The sequence below is a fragment of the Carcharhinus amblyrhynchos genome, chromosome 35, assembly GCF_965287045.1.
Source record: "Carcharhinus amblyrhynchos chromosome 35, sCarAmb.v2.hapA, whole genome shotgun sequence".
Taxonomy (NCBI): domain Eukaryota; kingdom Metazoa; phylum Chordata; class Chondrichthyes; order Carcharhiniformes; family Carcharhinidae; genus Carcharhinus; species Carcharhinus amblyrhynchos.
Window position 1 is genome coordinate 9,311,133 of NC_137358.1, and position 21,037 is coordinate 9,332,169.

At 47.5% G+C, this 21,037-nt stretch overlaps 1 protein-coding gene across 1 annotated transcript; it reads left to right on the forward strand.

The window, feature by feature from the left end:
• Window positions 1–260: 260 nt before the first annotated feature.
• Window positions 261–16,425, forward strand: tmem150b (transmembrane protein 150B). Its single transcript, XM_080217431.1, has 8 exons — window positions 261–298; window positions 4,964–4,975; window positions 6,805–6,879; window positions 10,390–10,449; window positions 11,864–11,931; window positions 13,362–13,489; window positions 15,155–15,332; window positions 16,241–16,425. Exons 1-8 carry the CDS (start codon window positions 261–263, stop codon window positions 16,423–16,425), a joined length of 744 nt encoding a protein of 247 aa, XP_080073557.1.
• The last annotated feature ends 4,612 nt before the right edge of the window (window positions 16,426–21,037 follow it).

Below are 21,037 nucleotides of genomic sequence, written 5' to 3' on the forward strand. Positions count from 1 at the left end.
TAGGTGGATTGGCCATACTAATTACTGTCAGGGGAACTAACAGGGTAAATATATGGGGTTATGGAGATAGGGTGGGATTGTTATTGGATAGCCTGGATAGTTCTATGGCAAACGGTAGTATTTTAATGGAAAAGAAGGGGAAAGAGACATGTTTCAACCCATGAATCTGAGCTTAAACTGGTGACTATGGTTTTTCCTTTTGCGCTGATATTATATTCTGTGTAAGCTTATACCTGAGTATATACGGTAACCGCCTCTGAATGAAGTTCAAGGCTATCCAAATGGAAACTCTCTCTCTGTAGACATATGCAGGTAAAGTACACTCAAGGGACTGGTTCCATCACTTTCACTTTGTACACAGGGAAAGAGGTGAGTGAGCTACGTTTTGAATGTATATATATATACCGCTCTATAAATATCAATAAACAGCAAATTAAACAGGAAATTGGTTTTCAAAAATAAATTCAGTCACCCCAGTGCTGGAAAATGCCAGTTGCCCAGGAGCAACACTGAGCCAAGAGAGGCAGACCCAAGTTCAGTTCCTGGTCTATGCTCCATTAACCAGTGTGAGCTGGAGCTCAGTGCTCACAACCTTCCTTCCTCAGGGACAGGGATAGGGAAGGCATACCAAAGAAGGAAGAAGAGTTTCAGCTGAGATTCCTGCTCCCGATTCCACCTAGAGCCCCGGATCGGTCTTTCCGATGAAGCCCCACGCAGTTGAACATGCCAGGGTATAATGTGAACCTCTGATCACCTGGGTGCGGCGTGGGAATACCCCTCCCCGCAGGAATTGTCAGCGCAGTCAGGCAAGAGGGCAGAATCCTGGTGAGTGAAATAATCGATTTGGAGGGGTATTGGGCCAGGGATTCTTCCACCTCGCTTGCTGGCGTGGGATTCTCCAGTCCCGCTGCAGTGAACGGAGATTTGGCTGAGCGCCAGAGTCTCCGTTCTCCCTGGTAGCGGCGATAGGGCGCGCGAGACCAGAGAATTCCAGCACGTGCCTTTTTTAAAAAATTAGATAGGATTCCATATCTTATCTCAATCTGCCCTTGGGCATACATGGATTGTATTAGTTACTTCATCTAGTAACTTGATTCTGGGGAGTTAACCCCTTGCAAGCTGAATGTTGTTGCCAAACAACATCAAAATATAAATTAATTCCGCCAAAGTATTTCTTTTTATTCTTTCATGGGATGTAGGGCCAGCATTTGTTGCCCATCCCTAACTGCTCCTTGAACTGTGTGGCTCACTAAGTCATTTAGGTCTGTACTCGTTGGAGTTTAGAAGGATGAGGGGGGATCTTATAGAGACGTATAAGATAATGAAGGGGATGGATAGGGTAGAGGTAGAGAGATTCTTCCCGCTCAGAAAGGATAGCAGGACTAGAGGGCACAGCCTCAAGATAAGCGGGGGACAGTTTAGATCAGAGTTGAGGAGGAACTTCTTCACTCAAAGGGTGGTGAATCTCTGGAATTCTCTGCCCGTTGAAGTGGTGGGGGCTGCCTCGCTAAATATATTTATGTCACAGGTGGATAGGTTTTTGATAGCCAAGGGAATTGAGGGTTATGGGGAGAAAGCGGGAAAGTGGAACTGATCCACTTCAGATCAGCCATGATCTTATTGAATGGCGGGGCAGGCTCGAAGGGCTAGATGGCCTACTCCTGCTCCCATTTCTTATGTTCTTATGTTCAGAGACGTGTAGGTTAGGTGGATTGGCCATGCTAAATTGCACCTTAGTGTCCAAAGATATGTAGGTTAGATGGATTAGCCATGCTAAATTGCCACTTAGTGTCCGAAGATGTGTAGGTGGATTGACCACGCTAAATTGCCCCTAAGGGCGTGATTCTATGGTCTCACTTGACCCGAAACCATAAAATCCCACCTGAGGTCCACATACCTTTACATTGTCCGCCCCTCCGCCCACTCCGATTCCCATGATGGGCGGGACAGTAAAACTCTAGCATTAATGTCCAAAGATGTGTGTGTTACTGGAAATTAGCGGGGTAAATATGTGGGGTTATAGGAATAGGGCTTGGGGTGAGTGCTCTGTTGGAGAGTCAGTGCAGACTTGATGGGTTGAATGGCCCCATTCTGCACTGTAGGGATTCTATGCTTTCAGGGGACTGTTAAGAGTTAACCACTTTGCCTTTTAGTGCCCCAGTATGTGTAGGTAAGATAGATTGGCCATGCTAAGTTGCCCCTTAGTGCTCCAAGATGTGTAGGTTAGATGGATTAGCCATGCTAAATTAACCCTTAGTGTCCTAAGATGTGTAGGTTAGATGGATTGGCCATGCTAAAATGTGTGGGGTTATGGGGAGAGGTTGGGGGGACATGGGCCTGGGTAAAATACTCCATCAGACTGTCGATGCAGATTCAATGGACAGAATGGCCTCCTTCTATACTGTAGGGATTCAAGATTAATGTTCTTTCGGGAAGGATTCTGCTGTCCTTACCCGGTCTGGCCTAAATGTGACTCCAGGCCCACAGCAAAGTGCTTGACTCCTAACTATCCACTGAAATTGTTCAGCAAACCATTCTGTTCAAGGGTAATTAGGGAGGGGAAACAAATGCTGACTTTACCAGAGGCTCTTCCACACCCATGAGAGAATTAATGAACAATATTTTTGCTTCCGTATAATATTACACTGGTCAATAAATCTGACGAAGTAATCTTAGCCTGTGAGCACTGATCTGGTGGTGTGCTCCTTTGCTTCACTGGAATAACATGGGAAAAATGTACTTTGTGGGCATCCCCGGTGTTTTGCAATAAGAAATATAAAACAAAAATATGTCAGAACTAGACAGTCAAATTCTAATAAGGGGGAGCCTCGGTGTATGGAAAAATCTCTGCTTGCTGTTTAAAGTTTATTTATTAGTGTCACAAGTAGGTTCACATTAACACTGCAATGAAGTTACTGTGAAAATTCCATAGTCGCCACACTCTGGCACCTATTCGGGTACATGAGGGAGGATTTAGCACAGCCAATGCAACTAACCAGACTATGGGAGGAAACTGGAGCACCCGGAGGAATCCCACACAGACACGGGGAGAATTTGCAGACTCCGCACAGATAATGACCCCAGCCGGGGATCAAACTCAGGACCCTGACGCTGTGAGACAGCAGTGCTTACCACTATGCCACCCGTGCCGCCCCAGATTGTGACCCAAGTCAGGAATTGAACCCGGGTCCCTGGAGCTGTGAGGCAGCAATGCTAACCTCTGTGCCACTGCGCCGCAGTTAAAGGAAAAATCACTTTTCCGCTGCAAAGTACAGTCCCTTGTAGAGACTAAAGCCTGTCATGAACAGAAGAGAACGTGTAGGAAAAAGCTTCTGTGTTCCCATGGACAGAGATTGACTGAACTGTACCAAGGATTAAATATAGAAATTCTGGTCAAGTAAATATTTACTGATTATAAATAGTTAATATCCTGAGTATGAACTCCTGTAGGGACTCCTGCTACATAGACATCCTCTTGGCTGCTTGCTGGTGGAGTACAGAGTACAAGTAAGCTATTTGGGATAAGGCGGAGGATAAAAAAAAACAAAAATTTATGAATTACTTACACAAACTTAACTGCTTGAAAACCATGATTTACCTGGTGGTCTGGTGAGCAGGGAATGTATATGTAACTTTATTTCTGAAATGCTTTGGTGAAAGAAAGGGCGACTGTGAGATTAAGAGGTCCAGTTGAGTTGCTCCTTCCTCACCTCCTGTCAAGAAGGCGCAGATTCTGTTCAGTACATGAAAGCGTTGGACTATTCAACTAGGTAGGATATCACATTGGCGCCCAAGCCCAATTCTAGCCCCCGCCCCGACCTCCATCCTCACCTCAGTCAGTGAATCACATTGGCACTTTCCAGTAGAAAGATGGCGGCATGATGGCACAGTGGTTAGCACTCCTGCCTCACAGCGCACTTGGCTGAAGACCCGTATCTTACTGGGTCACAGGTTCAATGGGGTGGAATTTTCTCCCTATCTGGCAGAGAGGCGCAGCAAGCAAGTGGGCATCCACTGGTGAGGGTGTTGCAATGGGGAACGCCCCAGGGAACGATTGTTCCCCAAGCTTTTATTTAACTTAAAAAAAAGTGCAATAAATTCTCCACGGCAACACCTCAACCAATCAGAGTCAACTTGCCAACCAATCAGCATCATCACTAGGGATGGGCAATAAAAGCTAGCCAGCCAATGACGCCCATGTCCCAGGAATGAATTAGAAAAAGCGATATAAACTGTTGTTGGTGGCACCGTGATGAGCGCTGCTGCTTCACATCTCCAGGGTTCGATTCCCGGCTTGGGTCTGCACGTTCTCCCCGTGTCTGCGTGGGTTTCTTCCGGTGCTCTGGTTTCCTCCCACAGTCCAAAAGACATGCTGGTTAGGGTGCATTGGCCGCGCTAAATTCTCCCTCAGTGTACCCGAAAGGCGCCGGAGTGTGGCGACTGGGGGATTTTCACTGTAACTTCATTGCAGCGTTAGTATAAGCCTACTTGTGACACTAACAAATAAACTTAGAAAACTGAGTCCAGTTAAGACTCTGACCTTCTTTTTGGTTTGATACACAAGGCGGTGTGGTTACTGATTAAACCATCAGAGCAGCCCTTGAGGGTTAGTTACCAACCGTAGCAACCGTATTGAGTGTCTTGCGGATGTAATATTCACACAGAGTCTCCTTACCCCAAGGGAGTAAGGAGGTTCACTAGGCTGTTTTGTGGCCTATGGTGATTGTCCATGGGGGAGAGATCGAGCAGATTAGGCCCATATTACTTGGAGTCTAAGTAAACAAGAGATAATCTAATGGAAAATCTTAAGGAGCTCAGCAAGATAAATGCTGAGAAGAGGTTTTTCCCAGGGTGGGAACCCAGAAATTCGGGATCAACAGTGTCAGAATCAAGTGGGGTAGCCATTTTGGACATGGATGAGGAGAAATCTCTTCACTCAGACGGTTGTAGTTCTCTACCTCAGAAGGCTGTGGTTGTTCAGTATTGAGTATATTCAAACCAGAAGTCAATAAACTTTTCTTTGAGACGACTAGGGGTAGTGTGGGAAGTGGGATTGAGATGGAAAATCAGTCATCAGTGGTGAGGCATCCTTGAAGTGCCACATTGTCTACTCCAAACCTTGCCTTTCTGACCAGACAAGATTCACCATCAACTCCAAAGACTTGAATAATGGACCAGTGTGCAAAGTTACTGAACGAATCCTCTGAAAAAGAGTAGGTCAGAGGCTAGGAATACCATGATGAGTAACTCACCTCCTGACTCCCCAAAGTCTGTCCACTATCTACAAGGCACAAATCAGGAGTGTGACAGAATTCTCCCCACTTGCCTGGATGGGTGCAGCTCCAACAACACTCAAGAAACTTGACACCATCCAGGACAAAGCTTGATTGGCACCACATCCACAAACATTCACTCCCACCACCACCGATGCTCAGTAGCAGCAGTGTGTACTATCTACAAGATGCACTGCAGCAATTCACCAAAGATCCTTAGACAGCACCTTCCAAACCCACAATCACTTCCATCTAGAAGGACAAGGGCAGCAGATACATGGGAACACCCACCAGCTGCAAGTTCCCCTCCAAGCCACTCACCATCCTGATTTGGGAATAAATCGGCCATTCCTTCACAGTCACTGGGTCTAAATCCTGGAATTCCCTCCCTAACAGCATTGTGGGTTGACCCACGGCCCGCAATTCAAGAAGGCAGCTCACCACCACCCTCTCAAGGGGCAACTAGGGATTGGCAATAAATGCTGGCCTAGCCAGCGACACCCATGTCCCACAAATGAATTTTTAAAACTGTTTCTTAATTTAAGAGGCAATATCTTCAGGGGAGGAGTTAAGGACAAGAGGTTGGCAGAGAAAAGCCAAGTGATCAGTGCCCAAAATGGCATGACAGATAGCACAATTCTTTGCTTGAGACTGGAAGTCTGTCCCTAACAGCATTGAGGGTGTATCTTCACCAGAGAGAAGCAATCAATAACCTTTTTTAATGTGTCACAAGTAGGCTTACATTAACATTGCAATGAAGTTACTGTGAAAATCCCCTAGTCACCACACTCCGGCGCCTGTTTGGGGAGAATTTAGCACGGCCAATGCACCCTAACCAGCATGTCTTTCAGACTGTGGGAAGAAACGGGAGCGCTCAGAGGAAACCCACGCAGACATGGGGAGAACATGCAGACTCCATACTGACAGTGACCCAAACCAGGAATCAAACCCGGATCCTTGGCACTGTGAGGCAGCAGTGCTGACCGCTATGCCACTGTGCCACCCATGCCAGCCTGGACAGTGGCATCCATTACCCTGTAAAAGATTAAATAAACAGCACCCGCCCAAGCGATAGAAAGAAATTCTGTGGAAAGGGAGAGCAATAAATGCCAGATGGTTGTGATTGTAACCATTTAGACTTGAACCTTGACCAGAGAAGACACGTTCTCAGCACCTGCCTTATCAAGCTCATTCACAGCGTACCTTTCCCCACAGCTTGTGTTGAATAAAGGAAGGAACACAGGTTGAGTTGTGACATCACTTTTACTGAAATAGTTTCAACAGAAATCTTAGCAACTCAATCTGTCCGCCACTGGACAATGGACATGTGATTTTGTTTTAAACAATGGGTTCTTTTGGGTTAAAATTTAGAGATACCTCGAAGATCGGTCAAGTGCATATTGACAAGCGTTCGCTGGCTAGAGGTATCTGCTTGTGAGAAGCTACACAGCTGACTGCCTGAGGAATGTTCTGTGGTGTCTCGCAGTGGGTAATGTTGTGTGACTAACCATTGGTTTGCACTCTGTTCCAGACAGTCCAGGATGTGGGCCTGGGGTCTCCTTCCCATTCTGCTGGCTGTCACCTCAATAGCGGGCTGCTGGGCCGTGTAAGTATGAGTTGGGCACTAGTGCTTGCCGTGTTTATGGCAATCTAGTCAGCTCACTCTCCACTCCAACTGAATGAAGGGAGAATGAGGTTCCACAATTCACTAGTCTTATCCTCTCTCCAGTTCGCTCCCTGTGCACTCCCAACAGCGCGGCGCTCCCAACACCGAGGCATTCCCCTCAGCACAGCGCTCTCCTCAGCACGGCGCTCCCTCAGCACAACACCCCTCAGTGCGGCGCTCCCTCAGTACAACACCCCTCAGTGCGGCACTCCCTCAATGCGGCACTCCCTCAGTACAACACCCCTCAGTGCAGCACTCCCTCAGTACAACACCCCTCAGTGCAGCACTCCTTCAGCGCAGCACTCCCTCAGTACAACAGCCCTCAGTGTGGCACTCCCTCAGTACAACATCCCCTCAGTGCAGCACTGAATGCGGATACCGTACTGAGTGGGCTAGCATAGAGGACTCATGATGTGGTGATGCCAGCATTGGGCTGGGATGGGCACCTGATGTTGTGAGATTTCTTACTAAGGTATAGGAGTGATGAGTTGAAATGGGCCGAATGGATGTTCTGAGTCTTAGTGTGCCGTACATCACTTTGCTCTTAACGTGACTCATTGTGCTAAGAATTTGGAAATGATTGAAGCTGATGAAGCGCTATTTAAAGTGTTGAAGTTCATATTGCTTCAGGCTTTATGAGATCCTACATTTAGCTGGCCTTGCGTTACCCAATTGAAGGATCAAAGTCAAAACAGCCGCCAACTAGAACACAATTGAGATACCACTTAACCCGTGTCAGCTTCCAGATTGCCAAAGGTTGTTGTGGTAATGGCATATCAGAAACAAGAAACAGAATCAAATAAATGCTGTCCTTGGAACATTTTCATTCACTATCACAGCAACTCAACACAAATACGTGCAAGGCTAGTCCATTTGGCCCATCGAGTCTGCTCCACTGTTCACTAAGTTCATGGCTGGTCCATATTTCCTCCACTTTCTTGTCTGCGGCTCCAGGACCCATGAACCCTTGGCCCAGTTGACCGTCAAAAATCTGTTCAATGAGTCAGTCTCCACTATTCGCTGTGGAAGAGATTTCCACGGGTTAACCAGTTCAGACCCTACCTATCTGGGGTGGCCCTGTGGTTAGCACTGCTGCCTCACAGCGCCAGAGACCCGGGTTCGATTCCCGGCTTGGGTCACTGTCTGTGTGGAGTTTGCACATTCTCCCCGTATCTGCGTGGGTTTCCTCCGGGTGCTCCGGTTTCCTCCCACAGTCGAAAGGTGCGTATGTTAGGTGGATTGGCCTTGCTAAGTTGCTTCTTACAATCAGGGGATTAGCAGGGTAAATACATGGGGTCATGGGGATAGGGGCCTGGATAGGATTGTTGTCGGTGCAGACTCAATGGGCCAAATGGCCTCCTTCTCTATGGATTCTATGATTCTATTCCATGCATAATGGGTGGAGACCTGGTTATGACGGGACATCCAAGGAGACAATGATCCAGTAGGGTTTGCTGCAAATAGGTGAGTAATCACAGGATTCCTACAGACCCATTGAGCCTACACCAACTCATAGCCAGACTTATCCCGTATATCCTATACTGCACTGTACTATATCCTATATATACTATGGTAGTAGAGGCAGGTACAAATTATGTCTTTTAAAAAGCATTTAGACAGTTACATGGGTAAGATTGGTATAGAGAGATATGGGCTAAATGCAGGTAATTGGGACTAGCTTAGTGGTAAAAATTGGGCGGCATGGACAAGTTGGGCCGAAGGGCCTGCTTTCATGCTGTAAACCTCTAGGAGCAGGATGCTACGACTTCACTTGGGCAAGGCTTGTAAAATCCTGCCCGAGGCCAACGGAACTTTCCGTTCTGCGAGCCTTTAGCGAGGCGGTAAAATTCCAATCTATGATTCTATCCGCACGTATTTACCTCGATAATCCTCCTAACCTATATATCTTGGGACACCAAGGGGCAACTGGGAAGAAACTGGAACACCCGGAGGAAACCCACGCAGACACGGGGAGAGTATGCAGACTCCCTACCAAGGCTGGAATCGAACCTGAGTCCCTGGTGCTGTGAGGCAGCAGTGCTGACCACATTTCCGAGCTTGGGCGCGGCATGCGGCACAGTGGTTAGCACAGTTGCCTCACAGCACCAGGGACTCAGGTTCGATTCTCGGTTTGGGTCTGCGCGGAGTCTGCACATTCTCCCTGTGTCTGCATGGGTTTCCTCCAGGTGCTCCGGTTTCTGCATACAGTCAGAAAGACGTGCGAGTTAGGCATATTGGCTGTGCTGAAATCTCCCTCAGTGTGCCTGAACAGGCACTGGAGTGTGACGTTTATGGGATTTTCACACTAACTTCACTGTAGTGTTAATGTAAGCCTACTTGTGAGACTAATTGTAATGACTTCAATCAGGCCACTGAGGTTGGCCTATTGGCGTATGAACTCCCTGATTATGGAGCCAATTGATGGGCCAATCAGGGAGAATTGGCCTTGTACTGAACCGGGAGTGTCAGTTCCTCTGACACCCCCAGAGATAGTCTCACAACACCAGGTTAAAGTCCAGCCAGTTTATTTGATAGTAAACCCACAAGCTTTCGGAAAAGCTGTTCCTTCGTCAGGTCTCTGATCATAACCTTCCACACACCTGACGAAGGAACAGCGTTTCCCAAAGCTTGTGGGTTTACTATCAAATAAACTGGTTGGACTTTAACCTGGTGTTGTGAGAATTCTTACTGTGTTTACACTTTGTGATGCCACAGGGTGATGAAAGGTTCTATATAAATGTGGGTTTTCCTTCAAAGCAGCATTTATTTGGTCCTCCGCATCAGAATGCCAATTATTCCACCATTACCAAAACATTTTCTTCACTGGGATTTAACTGCTGTCAACAACTGGACTTTGGGTGAGTCTTTCACCAGCATGTTTCCATGGGGAAACAGAGGAGCAGCTGTTCCCCTCAGTTGAAAGGCCAGTTTCAAGGGGACACAAGTTAAAGTGGGAGGTTTAGGGGGAATTTGAGGAAAAGCTTTTATACCCAGAGGGCGGTGACGGTCTGGAATGTGCTATCTGGGAGGGTGGGGGAGGCAGGTTGTTTCACACCCTTTAACAAACTGATGAAGGGGCAATAGTCCAAAAGCCCGTGCTACCAAATAAACCTGTTGGACATTAGCTTGGTGTTGTGAGACTACTTACTGCCCTTGGGTGAGTACTTGGCACACCATAATATTCAGGGCTATGGGCCAAGTGCTGGCAAGTGGGACTAGGTGGGCAGGGCATGTCCTTTCATGCTTCAGTGCAGACTCAATGGGCTGAAGGGCCTCTTCTGCATTGTAGTATTCTGTGATGTTCAGTTGGTCCTTCAAAAGTCAGCGACTCTATCGAAAATCAGTTCCGCAGTTTAACCCTATCTCGCCGGGTTCATTTTCTGTCTCATTTTACGGGGTCACACTAACCAATCCATTTAACGCCAAACTTACTTTGTGAATTTCCCGCAGGTTCGGTCTGGCAGTGGTGAATGGCGCTGTCAATATCACCGTGGAGTTCCCCTACATCAGGTAATATCAAGATTACTGGCCAATGGGCTCTGCAAAAATCATACAAGACATTGCGTTATTTCCCGCACCTGATAGTGTAGAAGTAGAGGGTGTTGTCAGACTGTGAGTGTCACCATGACTGCAGTGTAGCTTCCCTATATCCCCACCCGGGACTACCCACTGTCTTCCAATTTAATGCTTTCAAGCTGTAGGGGATCATCTGGTCTCCCATTCTCTCCCATCCATTCCTGAGGCGGTGCAGTGGTTAGCGCTGCCGCCTCACAGCGCCAGGGACCCAGGTTCAATTCTGGCCTCGGGCTACTGTCTGTGTGGAGTCTACACGTTCTCCCCTGCGTCTGTGTGCGTTTCATCCAGGTGCTTCGGTTTCCTCCCACAGTCCAAAGATGTGCGGTTTCAGTGGATTGGCTATGTTAAATTGCCCCTTAGTGTCCAAAGATGTGCAGGTTAGGTGGATTGGCCATGCTAAATTGTGCCGTAGTGTCCAAAGATGTGCAGGTTAAGTGGATTAGCCATGCTAAATTGCCCCTTAGTGTCCAAAGATGCGCAGGCTGGGGTGGATTAGCCATGCTAAATGTCCAAAGATGTGCAGGTTAGGGTGGATTTGCCATGCTAAATTGCCCCTTAGTTTCCAAAGATGTGCAGGTTGGGGTGGATTAGCCATGATGTGTAGGTTAGGATGGATTAGCCATGATGTGTAGGTTAGGATGGATTAGCCATGATGTGTAGGTTAGGATGGATTAGCCATGATGTGTAGGTTAGGATGGATTAGCCATGACGTGCAGGTTAGATGGATTGGTCATGGTGAATGTGTGGGGTTACTGGAACAGAGCGGTGGGATAGTGGGCCTGGGTAAGATGCTTTTTGGGAGAGTCAGTGCAGGCACGATGGGCCGAATGGCCTCCTTCTGCACTTAGGGATTCCATGATTCGATGGAGAAAGTCACTTCAGGAGAAACGTCGAATGTGGATCTCACCGCCACATAGCGTATTGGAGATAAAAAGCAGGGGTACATTTAAGGGAAAGATAAATAAATGCATGGGGGAGAAAGGAATAGAATCAAACGCTGATAGGATTTGATGAGGTGGGGTTGAAGGAGATACTTTGGAATAATCACTGGCATTGACCTGTTGGGTACAATGCCTTGTTTCTGCCTTAAATTCTGTAACTTGTGGATGGGATTTTATGCCTCTCCCTGTCGCCAGTGGAGACAGCTTGCCATTGGCCGCCAGCAGGTCCTTCTGGGCCTGGCATCTTGACTTGCCTGTCTGGCTGCGGCGGAGGGGGGATGGGCCACCCTTGATGGGACTGGAAGATCCCGCCAATGGGAAGGGCCGGAAAATCCCTCCCTCGGTTACTGCTGGCTCATTGAGTGCAACATGCTTGACCTTTGACCTTCTGATTCCTTCCCCCTCAGTGTCTGCGGGGCGGAACCTCCCCAGAGCTGCATTTTCGGCCAAATCATGAACATCGGGGCTTTTCTGGGTGAGTAGGCCTCGGGATGCGGTCTTCAGTTGGGTTTTGTCGAAGGAGCTATTTCAACCCTCGCGGCCTCATGGATAAGTCACTGGTCTCCTCAGCTCGGGATTTCAGGTTTGAGTCCCATCTGGAGTGAGTCGGCTTTGTGGGTAGCACGGTGGTTCAGTGGTTAGCGTGGTGCTAGGGACCTGGGTTCCATTCTGGCCTTGGGTGACTATCTGTGTGGAGTTTGCATGTTCTCTCCATGTCTGTGTGGGTTTTCTCTGGGTGCTCAGTCCAAAGATGTGCTGGTTAGGTGGATTGGCCCTGCTAAATTGCAGCTTAGTGTCCAAAGATTTGCAAGTTAGGTGGATTGACCCTGCTAAATTGCCCCTTAGCATCCAAAGATGTGCAGGTTCAGTGGATTGGCCATACTAAATTGCCTTTTAGTGTCCAAAAATGTGCAGATTAGATGGATTGGCCATGCTAAGTTGCCCTTTAATGTCCAAAGATGGACAAGTTAAATGGAATAGTGTGGTAAATACATGGGTTACAGGGATAGAATGGGGGGAGAGGGCCTGGGCCAGACATTCTGTCAGAGAGTCGGTGCAGATGTGATGGGCCGAATGGCCTCTTCTGCATTGTAAGGATTTTGTGAATCTAAAAATACACCATACGAAGGTGAGGTTCAGTGAGTAGATGGTGTGAAGCAGAGACACACAGTACACAAGAATGTGCGATCAATTGCTGGTTGGCATCAGGTAACCCAGTGATAAAGAGCAAATGGCTCGGCTAGTGGCTGAGGGACTTAACTGGTGCATCGCTCCTTGGCCTTTTGGCTAGGATCAAGTGTGGTGTCGACATGCTGCGCTTGGTTGAAGTCATTGAGTTGCAATTTAGCTTCATTTGAAGCAATTTTTTAAAGTGGCCATTCAGTCCATCGGGTCTGCACTGACTCTCCAAAAGAGCATCTCACTCAGGCCCTATCCCCTCTTCCTGCACTGTAGGGTTTCTGTGAAGAGGTGGCTGGATATAGCCTGTGGAGTGAATGGGATCAAAGGCTATGGGGATAAAGCAGGATTAGACTATTGAGTTGGATGATCAGCCATGATAATAATGAACAGTGGAGCAGGCTCGAAGGGCTGAATGGTCTCCTGTTCCTATCTTCTATATTTCTATGTAATTTAGCATGGCCAATGCACCTAACCTGCACATCTTTGGACACTAAGGGGAAATTTAGCATGGCCAATGCACCTAACCTGCATATCTTTGGACACTAAGGGGCAATTTAGCATTTTGTACACAGCAAGCTCCCACAAACAGCAGTGAGATCACAGCTGGATCATCTGTCTTGGGGGCTTTATCTCTCATGATGTTAAAACAGGTAGCATTGCAAATAATCTAGGATTTGGAAAGGACGTTTGTTTTTTTAAGACACTCTTTCTGCTTCTTCACAGTTACTTGGGTTTGCATCATCAGGTACCAGCAAGTAATAGACTATGGATACCAGTCAACCCTGAACATCGTCAGTCTGGTGGCCGGCTGCTTGTGTGCAGTTGGAGGCTCCTTAGTGGGGAACTTTCAGGTAAATTATAGGGAGGGATTTTATGGCCGCCCTCATCCCAAAACCGTAAGATCCCGCCCAAGGTCAACAGATCTTTCCATGGTCTGGCCCTCGTCCACACCAATTCCTGTGGGGTGGTAAGTTTCCGACCATTATGTTAGTCTCTAATTCAGCATCAGAGGTGGGGAGGCTGACTGGTAGCGCAATCCTTTTGTCTGAACGAGCTGCGTCTTACTGGGTAACGGTTTCAATGACAGAATTTTCTCCTTATTTGGCAGAGGGAGGCAGTGAGCAAGTGGGCTCTGAATGGTCTAGGCGTTGCCATGAGAGATGCGTCAGGGAACTATTGTCTCCCCCAAGCTTTTGTTTAATTCAAAAAAAAGTGCCATACATTCTCCATGGCAACACCCCAACCAATCAGAATCAACTTGCTAACTAATCAGTTAATTGCTAAGAATGGGCAATACCCATGTCCCACGATTGAATAAAGTAACCACGGTGTAAGTTGTTGTTGGCGGCACCGAGGGACAGTGGTTAGCACTGCTGCCCCTCAACGCCAGGGACCTAGGCTCAATTGCCGGAGTGTGGTGACTGGGGGATTTTCATAGTAGCTTTATTGCAGTGTTAATATAAGCCTTACTTGTGACACTAATAAATAAACTTCAAAAAGAAATTGGCATTCTTGCATCCGTCCTGATGAGTGCAAGTCGAAAAACTTCAACAGCATGTGTCTTTTTTCCAGCAAATCACAAGTCCTGTACTGCTAAAACAAATGAGGTATAAATTGTTGTTGGTGGCACGGTGGCACAGTGGTTAGCACTGCTGTCTCTCAGCGCCAGGGGACCCAGGGTTCAATTCCCGGCTTTGGTCACTGTCTGTGTGGAGTCTGCACGTTCTCCCTGTTTCTGTGTGGGTTTCCTGTGAGTGCTCCGGTTTTCTCCTGCAGTCCAAAGATGTATGGGTTAGGTGGATTGGCCATGCTAAAGTGCCCCTTAGTGTGCAAAGACGTGCATGATTGGCCGTGCTAAATTGCCCCTTAACATCCAAAGGTATGCAAGTTAAATGGATTAGGGAGGTAAATACATGGGGTTACAGGGATAGGGCAGGGCAGAGGGCCTGGGTAAAACACTCTGTCAGAGAGTCGGTGCAGACTTCATGGCCTCTTCTGCACTGTCGGGATTCTATAAGTTTAAAACCTCACCACACGAAGGTGCAAAGTTATAAATTGTTGTTGGCAGCATGGTGGCACAGTGGTTATCACTGCTGCCTCTCAGCGCCAGAGACCCAGGTTCAATTCTGGCCTCAGGTGACTGTCTGTGAGGAGTTTGCACATTCTCCCCATGTCTGCGTGGGTTTCCTCCAGGTGCTCCGGTTTCTTCCCACAGTTCAAAGGTGCGTGAGTTAGGTGGATTGGCCGGACTAAATTGCCCCTTAGTGTCAAAGGGAGTAGCTAGGGTAAATGCATGGGGTAATGGGAATAGGGCCTGGGTCGGATTGTGGTCATTGCAGACACAATGGGCCGAATGGCCTTCTTCAGTACTGTAGGGATTCTATAATTCTAAGTGACCACATAGCTAATTATTGGTGGTCACGTAACGTTACTCAACTCAACGCAGTCAGAGGGAAGTGAGTCAGAAACACAAGCTCTATCAGAAAGGTTAACCCCTCCATTTATTTTCTCAACAGACTGTCAACCAGATTCACGTGCACCTGGTGGGGGCCTTCCTCGCATTCTACATTGGCAATATCTACTTCTGGCTGCAGGTGGGGCTCACCTACAAGGTACAGCCCAAGCACGGCGGCAAATGGATTGGGCCTGTCCGGATCATCTGTAACCTTGTGTGCACCATCTGCCTGCTCCTGTGTATCCTTTAACCAGAAGACACAACTGATGTGATCAGTGAGTGTGACTGGGTCAGGCTCCTTCCAATCTGACCCAGGATAAGGAGAGATGGGCGGGGAGAATGGTTCCAGGGATAAGGAAATTCAGTGACATAATTTGGAGAGCGGGCATATACAAAAGCCAGGAACAGAACCACCACCTGCCTTTATGAGCTGAGTCTTAGAATATAAGAGTGGGGAGGTTATGATGGAGCTGTGTAAGGCTGTAACTACAGCACTGAGTGTAGCTCTGGTCACCACACTATAGGGAAGGCTGTGATCACACTGGAGGGGGGTGCAGAGGGGGTGCACCAGGAATGTAGCCTGGACTGGAGCATTCAGCTATGAAGAGAGAGGCTGGGTAGACTGGGGTTGATTTCCTTAGAGCAGAGAAGGCCGAGGAGGGAACTGATCGAGGTGTACAAAATAATGAGGGGCATAGAGAGGGTGGATAGAAAGAGAAATGAACCTTTCCCCTTAGCAGAGGAATTAATAACCAAGACGGCGGTGGTGGTGGTGGAGTGGGGAGGGGTCGCTAGGAATTAAGGTCAGAAAGCGGGAGATTTAAAGGGAATCAGAGGAAGTTTCTTTTCACCCAGAAGGTGGTGGGAATTTGGAAGTCACTGCCTGAAAGGGCAATAGAACCCTCACAACATTTAGATGAGCACACAAGGTGCCGGTAAGTGGGAAGAGAATGGATAGGTGCTTGATGGGCTGAAGGGTCTGTATTTGTGCTGTAATGTTCTCTGACTATGGGTGGGATTTTCTGGGCCCCAGGCCTGAAATTCCCATCCGGAGGTCAATGGACCTTTGCGAGATCCGTATCCTGCTCGCCATTGGAGGTGGGAAAGTTTCTGCTCTTTGTCTCTGTTTCCTTGACCGTTCGGGCAGTGGTGCCGCTACACAGTCTGAACAGGCGAACGGCAGCGTCGATATGCGAGTGGGTGGCCGCCATGGCCCTCCTCCTCCTCTTCGCACTCTTCGCCGTGGATTTCCGGCACATCAACGGCCATTACTTCCACGTAATCCGGGAGAAGGCCCGAATCCAAAACTCAACCACCACGCTGGAGTTGTAGCGGTAGCGACACCGGAACGCAACGCCCCCCCCTCCCCTCCCGAGGAAAAATAACATTTTACAGGGCCCGGGCTCCGCCCCCTCTGGGATTTTGTGAAGGAAGATCCCGTGATGCATTGTGGGACGTTTTGTTCCGTTGCTACAGAAATGCAGGACCTTGAACTGGAAAGGAAACAAGTGCAACATATCGATCGACCTCAGTCATTGGAAGGATCAGGGAGAAAAGTACACCATTATCGTTCTTCTTGTTTACGAACCCATATCTTGATTGATCCAGCCATCAAAGCTAGGAACAGGCTGGATGGGCTGAAGGGCCTTTTTCTGTTCTGATGAGTCAACTCATGAACTTAGTGTGGCGGACTGTCTGGGGCGAGGCTTGATCAGGTCAGGGTGCTGGTTTAACAGCAATAGAGATTACTCACGCATTTCTATAGTGCCTTCCTCTCATCTCAGGGTGTCCCTCAGTGCTTTGTGACCAATGAATTATCTTCGTGATGTCGGAGTTGTAGGAAGTCCCTCAATAATCATTTACATCCACGTGGATTATTGTGGAATAGTCCGGAGGTGCTTCATACATAAAATATGCATGAATCTAGTTTCAATAATCCAAATACCTCTTCAGGCAAGATCAAACAAGACTTTGCACCAAGCCATGTAAGGGCAATTTACTGAGAGTTTAGACACAGAGTCCCTACAGTGCAAAAGGAGGCCATTCAGCCCATCGAGTCTACACCAACCACAATCCCATCCAAGCCCTTTTCCTGTAACCTCACATATTTACCCTACTAATCCCCCTGACCAGCACATCTTTGGACTGCGAGAGGAAACCCACACAGACACAGGGAGAACATGCAAACTTCACACAGACAAGGCTGGAATTGAACCCAGATTCCGGGCACTGTGAGGCAGCGCCACTAACCAATGCGCCACAATTAGACAAAGAGGTTTGATTTGATTTGATTTATTATTGTCACATGTATTGGGATACAGTGAAAAGTGTTATTTCTTGCCCATTATACAGACAATGCATACCATTCAGAGAGTACATAGGGGAGAAAGAAAGGAGAGAGTGCAGAACATAGTGGTGCAGTCATGGATAGGGTGAAGAGAATGATCAGCTTTATATAAAAGGTAAGAAGAGGGGAAGATTGCTAGGGAGGTTTGAAGAGAGAATTGCTTGAGGATGTGACAATCCAAGGCACAGTTGGAAAGATAAAAGTTTAAATCCGAGCAACTTGCCAGAGGGTTCATAGGAGAGGAGCTCAGTCAGGGGAGGTGAGGCCATTTAAAAATGGTGTGAGGATTTGAAAATGGAGTCAGGTGCCTCTTGTGTGTTGACTGATATGGGGGATGATGGGTAAATGGCTGTACAGTGCCAACTCTCACTAACAGGAATGCGATAACCAACAGACCATCTCTGTTATTTTTTGAGGCTGATTGAGGGATAAATATTGACCAGGAGAGTCCTACCTGCCCTTCTTCAAAATAGTGCTGTGGGATCTTTTACACCCACTTGCCAAGGTAGACAGGACCTCCTCAGCCCAAAGATGTGGGAGGTTAGGTGGGTTGGCTATGTTAAATTGACTCCTTAGTATCGGGGGAAACAAGCTAAGGTAAACGCATGAGGTTATGGGGATACGATCTGGGTGGAATTGTGGTCAGTGCAGACTCAGTGGGCCAAATGGCCTCCTTCCGCATTGTAGAATTCTATGAACATTTCACTTGGAGGTAGGGCCCAGGTGAAATTGTTGTCAGTGTGGGCCTGATGGGCTGAATGGCCACCTTCTGCACCATAGGGATAGAAACTTTATGAAAGATGGCACCTCAATGCTGCTAAACTGGACCTGTAGCTATCTTACACAAGATACCACATTGAGGATTTGCTGGGAGAAAGCTGGACTTATGCCAACACCATCCCCTGACCTGGATCCACTGGCCTTGTCCTGGTTACCCCAACTCCTTCAAAGTTCAATGATTCCTTTTGTACAATTCAGCAGATGTTATCACCACACTGTTTATTGGCACTGAGTAATGTGAACAGCTGTGGAGAGCAAGTTAAGTGGTGATTCTTAAACACTGACTCCTTCTGAAGGCATGAAGAGTGGGCTGGAGATGTAAAATCATACATACCAATCATCCAGCCACCCCACCCCTCCTTCTACAGGAGAAAGAGGTTTCCAAAGATCACATTCTCTTGGAGAGTCATCCTTTGCCTATAATTGTATCGTGTACAGGCTTCTAAAACAGGTAAGATAAGTGTGCTTTTAAAGAAGAAATCTAACTAGAAAAGGGGGTTATTTGCAGCACAGGACATGGCCATTCAGCCCATTAGGTCTACCAGCTTTTGAGCTACCTGGTTAGTCCTCGCACCCAGCTCTTATAGAATCCTACAGTGCAGGAGGAGGCCATTCAACCCAGTGAGTCTGCACTGATCACAATCCCACCTAGGCCCTATCCCCCCCAACCCCATGCATTTACCCTAGCTAGTCTCCAACAAAGCAGCAATTTGGAACAGCCAATTCACCTAACCTGCACATCTTTGGAGCACCCAGACAGACATGGGAAGAATGTGCAAAATCCATAGACAGTGACCCAAGTAGGAATCAAACCCTGGCCCTGGGTGTTTGAGGTAGTGGCTAAACACTATGCTGCTCTTTTCATCCTGTTTTTAAACAGGATTCTCTTCAGTCCTGTCCCACCTACTGAAGACAGTATTCAGTGTTAAGGGTTAGCAGCAGGTGGCCATTTGGCCCTTAGAGCCTGCTGTTTGATAGGATCATGGCTGATCTGATTGGAGGTGGCCTTGACTCCACCTGTTTCCCCCTTAATCCTCATCTCCCTTGTCAATCACATCTAACTGAACCTTGAATGTATTCAATGTGCCATCCTCCACTTCTGTGGAACTGAATTCCACATACTAGACCCTCAAAAAAACAGTCTCCTCTTTGTATCTAGAGACCCTTTAGGTTTAAGCTCTACCCCTTTGTTTCCTCATGGGGGAGTCTGGAACTTTGGTGTGGATACTGAGACAAACTATAGGACATGTTTAAAATAAGATCACCCCTCCTAAACCACTGTGTAGGCCCAACCTTTCCCCATAAGGCAAGCCCCTTTTAAATCACAGGAATTAGCCCAGTGCACCTATTCTGAATTGCTTCCAATGCAACTATGCCATTCCTTCAGTGAGACCAAAACTGTACAGGCACTCCTGAGGAGGTCTTAGCAATGTCTTGTAGCCATAGGACAACTTCACTTTTATAGAAGCATAAATAGGAGCAGAAATAGGCCATTCAGCCCCTCAAGCTTGCTCAACCAATATCATTGCTTTGCTATTGGTGTTTTGGGTTCTACATTCCCAACACGATTCACTTGCTTTAAAAATCTACTTCTGCCTTAATATTCAGTGACCCCACCTCCACCCTGAGGCAAAGAATCCCTACGTTGCAGAGGGCTATTTGACCCAAGTCTATCCTGACTCTCCAAAACAAACATCTTACCAGGGCCCATTATTCTGCTCTACCAATGTAACTCTGCACATTTTGTGTGGCCAATCCATCTAATCTAGACATCCAGGGCAATTAGCATGGCCAGCTTCCTTAACCTGCATGTCTTTGGAGTGTGGGAGGAAACCCATGCAGACATGGGGAGAATGTGCATATTACCCAAGACTGGAATGACACCTGGGTCCCTGGTGCTGAGGCAGAGTTGCTGTCGTTATGAACTGTGGAACTGCTTCACACAGGGATGATCTGTGTCTCTCTCCTGATTCTAGGCCTTTCTGCACACAGTTTGTTGTGGGTTGGGAGATTGCCCAAGACTGTTCTTTTACACCATTGTGTTGATATGACATGACATTCTGCATTGTGAAGTTGAGATATCTACAGTGACATGGATTTAAAGTATTATACAATAAAGAGAATCTATTTAAATTTCATCAAAGTGGGTGGAATTTTCCCACCCTGCCTACCACAGGAATTGTAGCAAGTGGGACATGGACCCTGCAAAGGTCTGACCTCTGGTGGGATTTTCTAGTCTTGGGTGAGCATAGCCAGAAAATACTACCAATGGTCCCAACAGCAGGTTAGACTGTTGATGCACCATGAATGACTTACCTCCTGACTCCCCAGAGTCCTTCCACCATCAAGACACAAGTTGAACATGTAGTGAGGCAAGGTTCAAATGCTAGTCAGTGGACTAATGGAGGGAGAGGAGTCAAGGCTTGTGGTGACAATGGTCCTGTCACTGGACAGGTAATCCAGAGACCCCAGATATTGTTCTGAGGACTCATGTTCAAACCCCACCACAGCAGATGATGGAATTAATCTAATAACCAGTCAGAAAAACCTCAGAGTCACTAATATCCCTTAGGGAAGGAAATCTGCCATCCTTACCTGGTCTGCCCTACATGTGACTCAAGAGCCACTGCAATGTGATTGCCCTTCTGGAATGGGCAGTTGAGTCAATAAGTGTTGACCAGCCAGAAACACCAGTGTCCCACAAGTGAAAAAGAAAGGTTCCCCAGATAGAATGGCATAACAGATGTTAATTTACAGAACATGAGCAGATGGGTGGTTTTAAATCTTCCATTCTTAATCAAAAACTCAATGCTAATG